General features: G+C 42.9%; 1 protein-coding gene across 1 annotated transcript in view; it reads right to left on the minus strand.

Annotated features, from left to right (window-relative positions):
* Positions 1 to 17,082, minus strand: part of rasgrp3 (RAS guanyl releasing protein 3 (calcium and DAG-regulated)) — a 111,699-nt gene that overhangs the window by 79,713 nt on the left and 14,904 nt on the right. Inside the window, exon 3 of the mRNA XM_073050516.1 lies at positions 1,265 to 1,367. Coding sequence (XP_072906617.1) covers positions 1,265 to 1,367 — 103 coding nt within the window. The remainder of the gene's footprint in view (positions 1 to 1,264; positions 1,368 to 17,082) is intronic.

Consider the following 17,082-nt stretch of genomic DNA (forward strand, 5'->3'; position numbering starts at 1 on the left):
TTAATAATTTAATTAGTTCAGCACAACATTGTGGGCTGAGGGACCTGTTCTTGTGATGTTCTACATTCTATGTAAGTTCATGTTTCATTTCCCATCATCTATCTTTTGTTCTACATTTGCCTCTTTGAGACACTGATGCACCATCAATAACTCTCGGAGACGGGAGGTGAAGGATAGGCTTTTATTAGCAGCAAAAGGGAGCACGGCATCTCAGAGACTGAGGGGGGAGCAGTGCCTCCAATCGCCTTTATACAGGGGTCTGTGGGAGGAGCCATAGGAGCAGTCAGCAGAGGAGCGTGTCCAGACAGGTATACATAGTTTACCACAGACACCTCCCTCACTACCTTTTTTAATCACTCTGTTGTCAACATATGGAGCAACACATTAGCATTGTGTTTGGCACAATGCTTTACTGTACCAGTGACCCAGGTCAATCCCTGCCACAGCCTGTAAGAAGTTTGTATGCACTCCCCATGACCACGTGTGTTTCCTCCTGGTGCTACTGTTTCTTCCCACAGGTCAAAACCCAACTGGATGGTAGGTTAATTGTCCCATGATTAGACTAGGGTTAAATTAAGGTTTACTGGCGTAGCTCGAAGGGCCATAAGAGAAATGCACTGTATCTCAATAAATAAATATCTTCCTTCTGTTCTCTATGTCTTCCACTCTGAGCCCCTGATCCAATCCCCTGCCCTACTCATTCAACTGCTCCCTATAGCCTTAGCTCTCGCTTTTCCCATTTCGATGAAATTATTCTGAAAACTTAACTCTCACATTTTTCACATGCTGAATACTGAATGTCTCATTCAGCACTTCCAGCACATCCTCATTTATTTCGGATGCACTATAGTCCCCAAAGAACATTGCGTCGGATCAATTAGTCCCTATCTGATTCTTATTTTTGATGTTCATTAACATTGGAGCAGTTTTGGAAGAAGTTCCTCCTCGTTCATTCATCTGAAACTTGTGCAAAAGTATCAGTCACTGGTTGTATTCACTACTACACAATCAATTCCACTAATATCAAAGCCAGTTTAACATGTCTGGTCAAAGATTTTTTTTCCCTATCCTTGCGTAGGTTCAATTCCAGTATGTTTTCACAGATAGCTCTGGTTTAGGACCTGCTCTACTGCTCTGCAAGTACATGTTCATCAGTAGTAAGACCGGATGTAGTTGTGTGAAGGACCAAACTGGAAAGGAGACAAGCACTGGCTTTTCAATATGATCATGAACAACGTGCAGCTGAGGCGGTCTGGAAGGATATATCAGTAGAAGCTTTCCTGCCAATTCAGTGGACGGGAGGTACCATCGATGCATGAGGAGAACCATCCTTGGCACTTGGCTGTTACTAAACTCCCCTTCATTATCTGAAAAATAAAGCATGGATTGTACATTAGAACTTGGAGATGTAAAGGCAACACAAATAAATGTGTATTTTGTTTCCATCTCAATGTGAACACCACTGACAAAGCTCTTCTTTGGTCTATTTCCCCTAGAACCTGCTGTAATCTTAGACAGACTTCTACAGTCTCCACTAAACACCACCAACTTTGGGGTCACCCAAAAGCTTACTGAACATGTCCACAGCATAGTCTTCCAAATCATTAATTTTAATGACAAGCAGTGTTGGACCCAACACCCATCCCTATGATACACTGCTGGTCACAGGCCTGAACAACACCCTTCCACAACCACCCCCTGACTCCAACTCATATCTTCCTCGATCATTCGCACTACTTCCAGGTTACCTGTGAAGGAAAATCAAGGAGTTGTAGAAAGAGAGAGTGATAGGATGTGAACAGTTTCTTTGAATCTGTGCGCAGTTAACAACCCCTTTACACAAACCCATATTTTTAAAATTCCTTCTCACGTTTTCACAAACTCAAGAATTAATCAATCACTTAGCCAGTAGGGGCTTAGTCAGCTCACAACCCACCCATCTTCGGGATGTGTATTGTAGATCTTCAGTAAATGAGGAGAAAATGAAGAATGTGGAGGAAACTACATGATCACATGGAGAACCTGTAATCTCCACACAGACAATAAAGGTCAGGACTGAACCTGGACCTCTGGAGCTGAGAACTACTAATTGCACCAAGAGAAGCCGTGGTAGGTCAGACCAGGCAAGATCTGATAATGTTAGTGAGCAAGGTGAATTTTAAATTAATCCAGCAATTTCAATGTCACAATTACAAAGACTACATTTTAATACCAGGCACTCATTTGGTTGTAATAGCAGAATTTAAACTTATTGCTCTAAGCCTCTCCATGTAACCTTGAGGTACAGCACTATTGCAGCAGTTAAATTACCCCATTTAAAATCCAGCGATTTATACTAACCATCCAGAGTAGGTTAGCATAGATCCCTGGATTTATACATCCAGAAAGTCACCATGGCAGTGATGGGGTTCAATTTCAGTTAATAATGAACGTTAATCAGAAAAAATGGATTGTCATAAAAGCCCATCCTGTCCATTAACATCTTTCACAGAAAGGAATCTATGGACCTGGTCAAGCCTGGCCTATGTGACTCCAGAGTCAAAGTGGTTGATCCCAACTGCCCTCTAAAAGGGCAGTGAGGAGGCAGAAAGAGTTCATGTAAATACCTTTGGCAAGCAGTGCTACAGAAAATATGAAGTATTTCCATAAGTATATCACAAGCAAGAGGGAAGAGAGGAAAAGAGTAAGTCTACTATGTGACCAAAGGGGCCACCTATGTGAGAAGGCAAAGGGTATGGACAAAACCCTAATAAATACTTCTCATCTGTCTTCAAAAAAGGAGAAATACATGGAATTCATGAGAGATACATGTATAACTGGAGAAAGAACAACGAAGTTCATGGGAATATTAAAGGTTGATAAAATTCAAATTCTGGTGAGATCTAATATTATGGGAAGAAAGAGAGAGGATTTCCAAGGCTCAGACCAGGAATTTTGCAACTTTATTAACCATCGGCCAGGAACCAAATGACTGGATGATAGCTAACATTGTTCCTTTATTTAAGGAGGGCAGCAAGATTGGACAAATTACTACTGGCTGCTAAACCATATATCAGTGGTAGGGAAGTTCTTGGATAAAAGTCTAAGGAATAGGATTTATGTATATTTAGAAAGGGAAGGGCTGATCAAGAATAGTCTACATGGCTTTGGGAGAGGGAAATGCTATCTCACAGATTTAATCAAGTTTTTTGAGGAGGTAGCCAAGGTAGTAACAGCAGGATGGTGGATATTGTCTTTATGGAGTTTAGTCAGGTGTTTAACAAAGTCCCATATAGTAGGCTCATGACAACACTTGAGATTTAAGGTGAGCAGACTAACTGGATCCAAACTGACTTGGTAACAGAAGCAGAGGATGGTATTGGAAGGATGATTGCAAGTCGTTGACCATTGGTGTGCTACAGAGATTGAGACTGAGCTCTTGCCATTGGTTGTACTGTATATTTAATGACTTTTAGACCATAAGACATAAGAGTAGAATTAGGCCATTTTGCACATTGAGTCTGCTCCGCCATTCCATCATGCTGGATCCTTTTTTATTCACTGCTCGGCCCCACTCCCCAGCCTTCTCCCCGTAACCTTTGATGCCATGTTCAATCAAGAACCTATCACTCTCTGCCTTAAATACACCCAACAACCTGGCCTCTACAGCTGCCTATGGTAATAAATTCTACAAATTCACCACCCTCTGACTAAAGAAATTTCTCCACATCTGTTTTAAATGGACACCCCACTATCCTGAGGCTGTGCCCTCTTGTCCTAGACTCACCCACCATAGGAAACATCCTTTCCACATCTACTCTCTAATTCAAAAGGTTTCAATTAGATCCCCACTCATCTTTATAAATTCCAGCAAATACAGACCCAGAACCATCAAACTTTCCTTGTATGATAACCCTTTCATTCCCAGAGTCATCCTTGTGAATCTCCTCTGAACCATCTCCAATGCTAGCACATCTTTTCTTAGGTGAGGAGTCTAGAACTGTTCACAATACTCAAAGTGAGGCCTCACTTAGACATGAATGTAGGAAGAATGATTAATAAGTTTGCAGTTGACACATATTGCTTGTGTTGTAGACATTACAGAAAGTTGCCTAAGATTCCACTCATGATATCGATCATAGAGTCAGAGAGTCATGGAGTGTGTTTGGTATATTTGCCACAAACCCAGACATAAAAATGGATATTGCAAAATCATGTTGTAATTCTTTCTCAGATTGAGGAAGTTATTGCAAGACTGTAATTTTGGCAATGCTTTCTCTAAGGGACAGATTAATATGCTGAATCAGGGGATTATTGGATACAGAGGTGGATCTGACCTCTGAAGCATAGTGTAGTTGGAAATGGCAAATGAGAACAGGGAGTTCCATGTAATTCTGCCTGTTCCATGTACACTGAGGAAATGTGTCAACACACACTATTTAAAAGCAAGCTGAATCCTTTGCCTCTCTCCTGGCGAGACGCTTGATCCTCCTTAGATAGAGAGATGTTGCCCCGCCCACTCACGCGCAATGGCTTAACAACATTATGGCCTGCTTGGACCTTGAAAAAATTCATTATTCAGTTCTTAATTCGGATCTAAAGTTCCGTAAGGTCTGGGGACCTTTTATCGAGTACTTTCATAACCTTCCTCTTGACTAGGGTTTTTTTTTCTTCTTTTCGGTCCCTTGCTTTCAGCTCCCTTTTTTTTCTGGTAGTAGGCATTATTATCCTCTGTTGCTAAGTGTATTCACAGTCTGGGAGTTTGACTGTCCTGACTTATACTCTCTATATTGTGTTGTGGTCGGTCTGGAGTTGTTGTTGTTTTTTTTCTTGTGTTGTGGGGCTTGGGGAGGACACTAAGCTTACTTGTCTTTAACTTTGGTGCTTTTTTGTTAAATTCTCTTCCTTTGTAGCATATTGTTATTGTATGCTTAATTTTGCACTGTATTAATGCTCCTCATTGGGAATTGGGGTTTTTAATTTGTAAAATGTTTTGAAAAACTAATAAAAAAATTTTTTTAAAAAGCAAGCTGAGAATTATTTTCAAAGGTGACAAAAATTGTGGAAGGAGACACACTGTCTGAATGATGGTTCAGACAGGAAAATTACCCCACATATTATATGTCTTAAAGGCACATTACAGAGCTTACAGACATAAGCATTGAGTAAACTAAATGAAAGTGAAACATTAAAAGAAGGTTCAAAATTTCCATGAGCAAGTAAGACTGAAATACAGAAAAAGTATGACGAAGAGGATGACTTAACAAAATTAAAGTGCTGATTATTGGTTGTGAACGAGAATGGCAGACAAGTGACATTTGAACTTGACACTGCTGAACCAGTCTGGGTATTCGACTGGCTGCCCAGAAAACACTATATCTGAATTTACAAATCTGAAAAAATCAAAGTGGTTGGGATTAATGAAATGCCAAAGGCACAGGAAAACCTAATCATTAGTTGTTATTTCAAAATGAGAATTCATGGACCTTCAGAATTAGAATCAGGTTTGATATCACCAGCATATGTTCTGAAATTTGTTGTCTTTACAGCAGCAATACTATGCAACACATAATAATAAAAAATGAATTGCAGTAAATATATACATTAAGTAGTTAAAGAGAGTAAGCAGTGCAAAAATAGAAATAATGAAGTAGTGAGCTGGTGTTCATGGGTTCAGTGTCCATTCAGAAATCAGATGGTAGAGGGGAAGAAGCTGTTCCTGAATTGCTGAGAGTGTGCCTTTCAGCTTCTGTACCTCCTTCCTGATGGAGGCAATGAGAGCAAGACATGACCTGAGTGATGGAGATCCTTAATGATGGATGCCACCGGTTTGAGGCACCGCTTCTTGAAGATATCCTGGATACTACAGAGACTATTGCCCATAATGGACCTGACTAAGGTTACAACTCTCTGCAGCTTATTTTGATCGTCTGCAGTAGCCATCCTTTCCCCTACCAACCCCATACCAGATGGTGATGCAGCCAGTTAGGATTTATGAGTTTATGAGATTTATGAGTGTCTTTGGTGACATACCAAACCTCTTCAAACTCCTAATAAAATATAGCCACTGTTGTGCCTTCTTTGTAGCTGCATCAATATAAGACCATAAAACCATAAGATATAGGAGCAGAAGCCATTCAACCCATCATGTCTGCTCCACCATTCAATCATGGGCTGATCCAATTCTTCCAATCATCCCCACTCCCCTGCCTTCTCCCCATTCCGTTTGATGCCCAGGCTAATCAAGAACCTATCTATCTCTGCCTTAAATACACCCAATGACTTGGCCTCCACAGCCGCTCATGGCAACAAATTCCACAGATTTACCACCCACTGACTGAAGTGATTTCTCCACATCTCTGTTCTAAACGGACATCCTTCAATCCTGAAGTTGAGCCCTCTTGTAGGGACTCCCCTACCATGGGAAATAACTTTGCCATATGTAATCTGTTTTAGACTATGTGACTCCCCCTCATTCTCCTGAACTCCAGGGAATACAGCCCAAGAGCTGCCAGATGTTCCTCATACAGTAACCTTTTCATTCTTGGAATTATTCTCGTGAATCTTCTCTGAACCGTCTCCAATGTCAGTATTTCCTTTGTAAAATAAGGACATAAAACTGCACACGATACTCCAAGTGAGGTCTCATGACGGCCTTATAGAGCTTCAACATCACATCCCAGCTCTTATATTCTATACCTCTAGAACTGAATGCCAATATTGCATTCGCCTTCTTCACCACCGACTCAACCTGGAGGTTAACCTTTAGGGTATCCTGCACAAGGACTCCCAAGTCCGTTAATATCTCTGCATTTTGAATTCTCTCCCCATCTAAATAATTGTCTGTTTATTTCTTTCACCAAAGTGCATGACCATTCACTTTCCAACATTGTATTTCATTTGCCACTTCTTTGCCCATTCCCCTAAACTTTCTAAGTCTCTCTGCAGTCTCTATTTCCTCAACACTACCTACTCCTCCACCTATCTTTGTATCATTGGCAAATTTAGCCACAAATCCATTAATCCCATAGTCCAAATCATTGACATACATTGTAAAAAGCAGCAGTCCCAACACCAGCCTCTATGGAACTCCGGTGGCAACCAGCAGCCATCCAGATTAGGATCCCTTTATTCCCACTCTCTGTTTTCTGCTGATCAGCCAATGCTCCACCCATGCTAGTAACTCCTCTGTAATTCCATGGGCTCTTATCTTGCTAAGCAGCCTCATGTCCGGCACCCTGTCAAAGGCCTTTTGAAAATCCAAGTACATCACATCTACTACATCTCCTGCTTGTAATTTCCTCAAAAAATTTTAGTAGGTTAGTCAAGAAGGATTTTCCTTTCAGGAAACCATGCTGACTATATTGGGTACAGGATAAATCATCAGAGATCCTCATAGCAAAAAACTTACAGATTTTAAGATGATTTATAAGCAAATTTTGTCCCTGTAAGAATACTCCGTTCTAGGAATGGAACAGTTACTTGCTGTTTTGTCTGGAAATATGAGTTATTCATATCAATGGATACTATTGTCTAAGACATTTTTTTATCAAGAGTTATTAACCAAAAAAAAACTACCATCCAAAGCTTTGTCTACACCTGACACCTCTTGCAGAACTACAGAGGGGTTAAGCTCTTCTCGGGCTTCCAGCTGGGAACAGGTATTGACTTTAACCTATGTTTTGATGAGAAACTGTGCCATCTTCATCAGGGATGATGCCTGGGCAAGTCTGATCCAGTGGTACTTATACCCCCCCCCCACCCCCGTCATCCTTCCCTCCTGATTGGTTAGGCCTCATCCAATCAGGTTTCCGCTGTCCGACATTGTTTGCAATCAAATTCCAGTTCTTACTTAGAGCAAGACCTTTGTCTTTGGTAAAATTCTTTACTTCGAGTTTTATTCATTCCATGTGCCAGGATACGCCCTAGATCCATTTTACAGAGGGGTTCTTTCAGGATGTTCCCAGGGTGGCTGTATCCTGATTACGGGAGCCATTAGCAACCAACACCCACCGAAGCTGGGAGACGAGATGAACAGACCGGAAAAAGCAGGCATGCGTAACCACTGAATAATTTGGGACATCGTGTGGGCGCTAAAGAACTTCATCCCACTCAAAAGAAATGCAACCCTAATGTAACTGAGCTGAAGGCATGTCTAGGATTATTGGGTTTTATGATAAATTGCCTCCAATCCTGCAATGCCTGTAGTTCAATTGTTATGAGATGACACGGTGGTTGCGGAGAGGTGAACTTTTTCTCAGCTGTAGTTTGTTAAGGAGAGGCCTTGGGAAATAATTGCCACAACCTGCAATCAGTGCATAACTCAACAGCTAGAGAGTTGTGTGCCAGATTATCATACGGGTATTGGCCTTGTGCTGTCTCATCAGATGAAGGGTGCCTCTGAAAACCTAACAGGATGGTCACTATGTCTGAAAAGCTGACAGGATGTAAGATCAGAATGGTTACAATAGCTTTGGAAAGTACTCTTGACTGTATGTGGAAGAGTTAGCCATCATGTTTGGATTAGAGTGGTTCCTTAAGTACATTCATGGATTTCACTTCACTATTCAAAATTACCTTCAGAACCCAGAATGAACTGCTGATGAAGGAATGCAGGTTGTGGGGATAGGGTGCAAGTGTTGATGTTGGATCCTTTGGACATTTTGACAGTGAGTAATGTGCAAATTAGACAGTGGATAGCAAAATATTCTGTAATTCTGCAGTGAATGATTTGGTTAAATAATGTTAACTTGGTTTGCGAAGGGTTGGAAAGATATTAATATATTATTTAAGATCAAGATTGTTTAATGCTGTTTCCAGTACACAAGTATAAAGGAGAATGAAATAATGTTACTCCAAAGCTGATGCAGCACAAAAGATAAAGAACACAATAATTAAAAAAAAACAATGAATATAAATACATAAGATTAGCCAAAGTAGTGAATCTGTGGAATGCTCCACAGACTGCGGTGGAGGCCAAGTCTCCAATGTTGTTTGACCTGCCGTGTTCTTCCAGTTGTTCATCTTTTTGCACTAGATCCTGCAGCACCCCTCAAACTACAAATACATCCCCAACACTGCCCTCCTCCTCAGAAACACACACACGCACACACACACACGCGCACACACACACACACACGCACGCACACACACGCACGCACACACACACACACACACACACACACACACACACACACACCACACACCACACACACACACACACACACACACGCGCACACACACACGCACACACACACACACACACACACACACACACACACACACACACACACACACACACACCACACACCACACACCACACACACACACACACACGCGCACACACACACGCACACGCACGCACGCACACGCACGCACACACACGCACACACACACACACACACACACACACACACACACACACACACACACACACACACACACACACACACACACACACACACACACACAGAGAAATGCTTGTCTTTCTTCACTGAGAAGGTTAATCACTGAAAGGAGATAAAGAATCTGAAAGCACGTTGACCTGATTATGTCAAGATCAGTATTTCCTATTTCCTCAGACTGGAAGCAATTCCACCTAATGGCACCACTCAGAAATGTAATGTCCTTGGAAATGACCTCATCAATGGCTGAGCTCAGTTATGTACAAAACCATTTTCACGCATGGTGACTTCTGTATATTAATGGGATGCCCTCGTGGCCTGCATATACTTCCTTTATGACCGGGTGTGAGGGCTTCGATTGGAGGTTGAACTTAACGCCAGTGCTTATCATTAACACGTTGGTCAACTCACTGATGATCTCATTCCCCCTTTCACAAAGGTCAGCACTAAACTGCCTGGATTAGACTTTACTCCAATCAACAGATACCATCTACAGAAGCCAATGTATAAAGGTTGTGAAGTGATTCTGATAAACTCTCGAAGAGCTTGACCACACTTGTATGAAGGGAAAGGAACAAACAAGACCCTGCCTCCAATTCCACTTGCTCTGATGGAGATGATGATGTGTTGTGCTCTGGCAAGGTACTTCAGGGGTCATCAAATAGACAAAGGCTGAATGTTCACACGCCTGATTGCATGTAAATGGAAAGCAAAGTATTTAAACTCAGCCCCTTAGACAGCCTACTCTGGAGTGTAGTTTAGTAATTCACACTAGCCGATTCATATTGATTCCGAGTCACAGCTGTTTCTGAAGGTAGTGACAAAGACATTATTAGGTGCTGTAAAGCCCATTCAGCTGGGAAAGTGAAAGGAAGCTGAACAGAATTGGAGTCTCGTCACGTTTCCAATAGATCAATGTTGGGTTACCAGTGCTAAAATGGTCATAAATGCTTCAAGCTTCCACTCTGTATGAGGCTGAAAATCCAGTGCTAACAAAGCCAAGTGCCAATGTGCCCTTGCTCACCCAAAGAACTAACATTAGTCCTCTTTCCTGGCTACAGAGAGCACATGATCAGAAGGCACAGAGGCCTAGCAGGCTCCGTGAATCTTATCCTCAGCAGAAGGGGAGGGAGAGAGCGATAAAAAAAATGTTTGTTAATGTCACCAGAAGAGAGAGCAAACTGATCCCAGCAGGTCTCTGCTGAGGTTTCTGGAGTATTCCAGACTCAAAGAGATTGCCAGCCGAGCCCCTTGCGTAGAGTACAGCCGTGCATTTTCTGTCACATAAAACAGCAGCTGTCACATACCTTGCCAGGGGCCAAATTATTAACTCAGTCAGACAGAGCTAACTATTGGCAGAGAAGCTTTTCCAGCATGCAGAAGTACTCTTAAATCATCTTTGTGTTGTCAATGCAATATAACACCGCATGGGCAGAAGGATGCTTTTAAATGCAGGAACACCACCAGACGAAGCATATTTTCAATTTTCACCTAGAGCAGGCGGCCAAAAGCATGGTCAAAGAGGAAGATTGAGATGTGTCTGGAAGAAAGAGCAGGCTGGGGAATGTTAGGGAGAGAAGTCCAGAATTCAGGGCGTGAGCAGCAGTCGCTGGCAGCAAGTGTTTAATAGAGCGGCTGTGCGAGGAGCAGGAAGAACAGTGTGTAGGACTGCAGACAAGGGAGAGAGCTGGAAAAGTGAAGCTGATGATAATTTTTATAAGGTTCCTTGGAGGCACACACGTACAAAGGATCATGAGGACTGCTGAGGGGATCATCGGCGTCTCTTCCACATCTTAGCGATATTTGTCAGGAGTGCTGCGTATGCCGGGTCCTTAGTGCTCCCCTCCATCTGTTCAGCAATCTTTTTGATCACCAACCACCAGGCAGGAGGTACCGTAGAATTAAGACAAGATCCGCGAGGGTGGGAAGCAGCTTCTTCCCACAGGCTGTAAGACCACTGAACTCCTTGTCACCATCCACGCTTCATCGCGTATGAAGCGCCTGTAGTGTCATACTGTTTACTTTATAACTTGTATCATAAATGCACCTTATTATTTGTTAATTTATTTGTGGCAATATTACTTTATCTGCTGTGTATGTGAGTTATACGTACTGTGTTGAGCACCTTGGTCCGGAGGAATGTTGTCTCGTTTGGTGGTATACATGTGAATGACAATAAACTTGAACTTGTTAAAACCATACATACACCGTAAGTACACACAAGCACTTATGTGAGCACCCTTGCATAGATGTACCCATGCACGTGTACAAAATCACACAAATGCAGGCACACACACACACACACATGCGCACAGGTATGGGTACAGGCGCACGTAAGAACACACAGGTGAACAAACACGCAAGTGTGGCCACACTTGTACCATGACTGGTTGCATCACAGACTGGCAAAGCAATACAAAGGTGCAGGAATGTAAGAAGCCGTGAAGTGTAATGGACTTTCCCAATTGATCACAGGTTATTTCCTACCTACTACTGGTAGTAGCTACAGGAGGCACTAGCTCAAGAAGACAACATCCATCATAGCTGCTGCCTATCTGATGAGTTCCTGCAGCATTCTGTTGCTCTGGATTTCCAGCATCTGCAGAATTTCTTGTATCCATCATCGAAGATACCCACCATCCCGGCCTAGGCATCTTCTCACGGCTACCATCAGGCCGGGGTACAGAAGCCTGATATCCCACACCATCATGTTTAAGAATAGCTGCTTCCCTTCAGCCATTCACCTCCAAGAGGACCACAACCTTGTCGTGGATTGGAGACTAGCATGCCTCAATGACCTGGAGAGCTCTGCTGGCTGGAGTCAGAGGATACTTATACTGAACGGGTCAAAGGACAGAGGCCAGACCAAGAGTGGTCCTCCTCCCCTCCAAATTTGGGGTTTAGCTCAGCCTAGCAACCCTGACTGGCCAAACAGAATTGTTAACAGAAACAGCAATGAAGAATCTTTCTACATCTGTGTGCGACATATCCTGAGTCTTCACCTGGGACTTGCATGACTGACAGTAGTGAAAACTGAGAGGAAGCTGCTGACGCGATGACGAAAGCCCTGAAATCCGCCATTCTGAACCACACCTGGGCATAATAGAGAGGATGGTCAAGGACAGACAGAGAAGAGGGACCTTTGCTGCCCTAAAATGGGGCATAACGGGCAGTAAGTAAATAAGTGCAGCCATTCAGTCCCCAAAGCAATTGGCACATTCCTCATCAACATCAGCAACACTATGGTCACTTTGATCATTTTGCACTAAAATAGACTGTGTTTTTGTTGTAATAAGTTTTTATAAGATTATTAATAAGTTTTAATAAGATTGTTAAGGGATTGGACATGCTGGAGGCAGGAAGCATGTTCCCGCTGATGGGTGAGTCCAGAACTCGAGGCCACAGTTTAAGAATAAGGGGTAGGCCATTTAGAACAGTGATGCGGAAAAACTTTTTCACCCAGAGAGTGGTGGATATGTGGAATGCTCTGCCCTAGAAGGCAGTGGAGGCCAAGTCTCTGGATGCATTCAAGAGAGAGTTAGATAGAGCTCTTATAGATAGCGGGGTCAAGGGATATGGGGAGAGGGCAGGAACGGGGTACTGATTGTGTATGATTAGCCATGATCACAGTGAATGGCGGTGCTGACTAGAAGGGCTGAATGGCCTACTCTTGCACCTACTGTCTATTGTCTATAAGTTTCTTCTTATAAAACTCATGCATTTTATGTTTATTTTTTTCTTATGATTGCTGCTTGTAAGATGCTACATGCCTTCGATGCTTCTACAGGTTTGGTCATTGAAAATTGTCCCATGATTAGGCGAGGGTTAAACTGGGTGGAGCAATTCGAAGGGCCAGAAGGGATTATTCTGTGCTGTGTCTCAATAAATAAATATTTATTTTCATTACACCTGTGGATATGTGTACTTATACATATAACAATAAACTGAACTTCGATACAGAGCACGTGCACATAAAAGCTTGCACAAACTCCCGTGCATGTGGACACACACACACACACACACACACACACACTCACAAACACACACACACACACACACACACACACACACACACACACACACACACACACACACACACACACACACACACACACACACACACACACACACACACACACACACTTTGTAATTCCTTCGATATTACTCCATTGTACAGCTTTGGTGAGTTGACATACTTATGAAATAGAAACAGACTATTTGTCCCACTGAGTTTATACCAACTTCCAGCAGATCAATCTCACCAGACCAAGGGCCCTGCATCTCGGCAAATCAATCTCTCATATGCTGTCCAACTTTTTCTTTCAAGTTTGTTGCACCTGACCTATGGGGCAATTTACATTGGCCACTTAACCTATGAGCAGATCTTCAGGATATGCTGGGAAACTGGAGCACCAAGAGGAATGTACATGACTGTGGAAGAATAAGCAAGCTCCACACAGACAAAACCTAAGTTCATGATGTATCTGTACATATAAGTGGTCAAACATGGGTGTATGCGCACAAGTACACACACACATAGACGTGTAAATACATAACACTAAATGTACTTTGCACACACACATGTGCACATGCATGCAAAGACTCATGCATGCACATGTACCCACCTACGCATTCACACATGCATACACTGTACAGTTCCACAAAAGTCTTCGGCACATACAGTATATATAGCTAGGGTGCCAAAGACTTTTGCACAGTACTTTTATGTATTGCACTGTACTGCTGCAGCAAAAAAAGACTATTTTTGTGACGTATGTGAGTGATGATAAGCCTGATTCTGATGTGGGTCCCTATTGTGGACTGAGAGTGGGAAGGGGGCAGAGAGATGGGAATCATTGTTGGGAAGAAGGAAAGGGAGAGGGGAGGGAGCAGGAAGCATCAGAGAGACATTCTGTAATGACCAATAAGCCAATTGTTTGGAATCAAATGACAATAGACAATAGACAATAGGTGCAGAAGTAGACCATTTGGCCCTTCGAGCCTGCACCGCCATTTTGAGATCATGGCTGATCAATTCCTATCAATACCCGGTTCCTGCCTTGTCCCCATATCCCTTGATTCCCCTATCCATAAGATACCTATCTAGCTCCTTCTTGAAAGCATCCAGAGAATTGGCCTCCACTACCTTCCGAGGCAGTGCATTCCAGACCCCCCACAACTCTCTGGGAGAAGAAGTTTTTCCTTAACTCTGTCCTAAATGACCTACCCCTTATTCTCAAATCATGCCCTCTGGTACTGGACTCTCCCAGCATCTGGAACATATTTCCTGCCTCTATCTTGTCCAATCCCTTAATAATCTTATATGTTTCAATCAGATCCCCTTTCAATCTCCTTAATTCTAGCGTGTACAAGCCTAGTCTCTCTAACCTCTCTGCGTAAGACAGTCCAGACATCCCAGGAATTAACCTCGTGAATCTATGCTGCACTTCCTCTACAGCCAGGATGTCCTTCCTTAACCCTGGACACCAAAACTGTACATGATACTCCAGGTGTGGTCTCACCAGGGCTCTGTACAAATGCAAGAGGATTTCCTTGCTCTTGTACTCAATTCCCTTTGTAATAAAGGCCAACATTCCATTAGCCTTCTTCACTGCCTGCTGCACTTGCTCATTCACCTTCAGTGACTGATGAACAAGGACTCTGAGATCTCTTTGTATTACTCCCTTACCCAACTCTATACCGTTCAGATAATAATCTGCTTTCCTGTTCTTACTCCCAAAGTGGATAACCTCACACTTATTCACATTAAACGCCATCTGCCAAGTATCTGCCCACTCACCCAGCCTATCCAAGTCACCCTGAATTCTCCTAACATCCTCATCACATGTCACATTGCCACCCAGCTTAGTATCATCAGCAAGTTTGCTGATGTTATTTTCAATGCCTTCATCCAAATCGTTAACGTAAATGGTAAACAGCTGTGGTCCCAATACCGAGCCCTGTGGCACCCCACTAGTCACCACCTGCCATTCCGAGAAACACCCATTCACCGCTACCCTTGCCTGGTGTCTCAGGGATGGGTGAGTCTTCACCTGCGCCACCCCACAGCCCAGCACTCCTTCTCTGTCACCTGTCCCACACCCCTCCCGGAGCACTCCCATTCCCAACCATTCACCATCCCCCACATCCTTTGGTCCCACCAGATTTACAAAGTTGCTCTCGTTCACACACACACACACACACACTCACAAACACACACACACACACACACACACACACACACACACACATTACAGTCAGTCCTTTACTCTGTCACACTTTTATATTGAACATAAATGTGTAGCACAGCAAGATTGTATCCATGGAGAGCTTTGATCCACCATGTTATGATGGTGTTCATGCAGTAAGGAAGTTTAGCTAAGGACATTTTGGTATGGATGTTTAGTATATAACCCTTTCAAACTTTGAATCAGTGATGACTTGGAGTCCAGCCTCCAAAAGTGTGTATGTACAAACATTATCAGCATACTGCAGCTTGGTGACTAATGTTCAAACTTTTACTTATTCGTTAAACGGTCTCAGAAATTCATTCCCAACCTATATCTGCTACATGATGACATGAGCCATGACGTTTTATCTAGGGTGTCTACAGCAGGTCCAATCTCAGTGCAAAGTGGCGTCAAGCAAGACCATAAGATATCAGGCTAGAATTAGGCCATTGGGCCCATCGAGTCTGCTTTGTCATTTCATCATGGCTGATCCATTTTCCCTCAGCCCCAATCTCCTGCCTTCTCCCCATATCCCTTCATATCCTGACCAATCAAGAATCTATCAACCTCTGCCTTAAATATACCTAATGACTTGGCCCACACAACCACCTGTGGCAACCAATTCCACAGATTCACCACACTCTGGCTAAAGAAATTCCTCCTCACCTCCATTCTAAGGCTGTGCACTCTGGTTTTAGACCACCCCCCCCCCCCCCCCACATGACAGGAAACATCCTCTCCACATCCACTCTATTAATGCTTTTCAACATTTGCAACACAAGTGAATCTGCAGATGCTGGAAATAAATAAAAACACAAAATGCTGGCAGAACTCAGCAGGCCAGACAGCATCTATGGGAGGAGGTAGTGACGACGTTTTGGGCCGAAACCCTTCATCAACATTTGATAGGTTTCAATGTGATCACCCCTCATTCTTCTGAATTCCAGTGAGTACAGACCCAGAGCCATCAAACACTCCTCATATGACAAGCCCATCAATTTTTTTAACCTCCAAACAGCACCACCAGCCCAATTTTTTCGCATTCTCACCGATTGCCCTGTCAAGAATAGGAATAGAATCTAAATGGATTGGATCTGCATCACTTGAGAAGAATTTGGAGTAATCATATTGAAAAATACAGGATCCCAAGGGAATATGACAGGGTAGACGTTGAGATATTTTCACTTGTGAGAGAATCTCAAATCAATGGCATAGATTCAAGACGAGGGCCGATCTTTTAAAACTGAGGTGACCAGATATCTTTTCTCATAGACAGTGGTGAATCTATGAAATTCCCATCCTCAGAGATGTGGAACTAGCTCATTAGAAATATATGAAATGGAGGTATATATTTTATGAAAGATCAAGGGATTGAAGGCTATGGGGACCTAACACAGAGAAGGGTCTTGAGGTCTAGGGCAGATCAACAAAGATCATATCTGATGGCAGGACAGATGTGAGGAACCAGC

Source organism: Hemitrygon akajei, chromosome 7, assembly GCF_048418815.1.
Source record: "Hemitrygon akajei chromosome 7, sHemAka1.3, whole genome shotgun sequence".
Taxonomy (NCBI): domain Eukaryota; kingdom Metazoa; phylum Chordata; class Chondrichthyes; order Myliobatiformes; family Dasyatidae; genus Hemitrygon; species Hemitrygon akajei.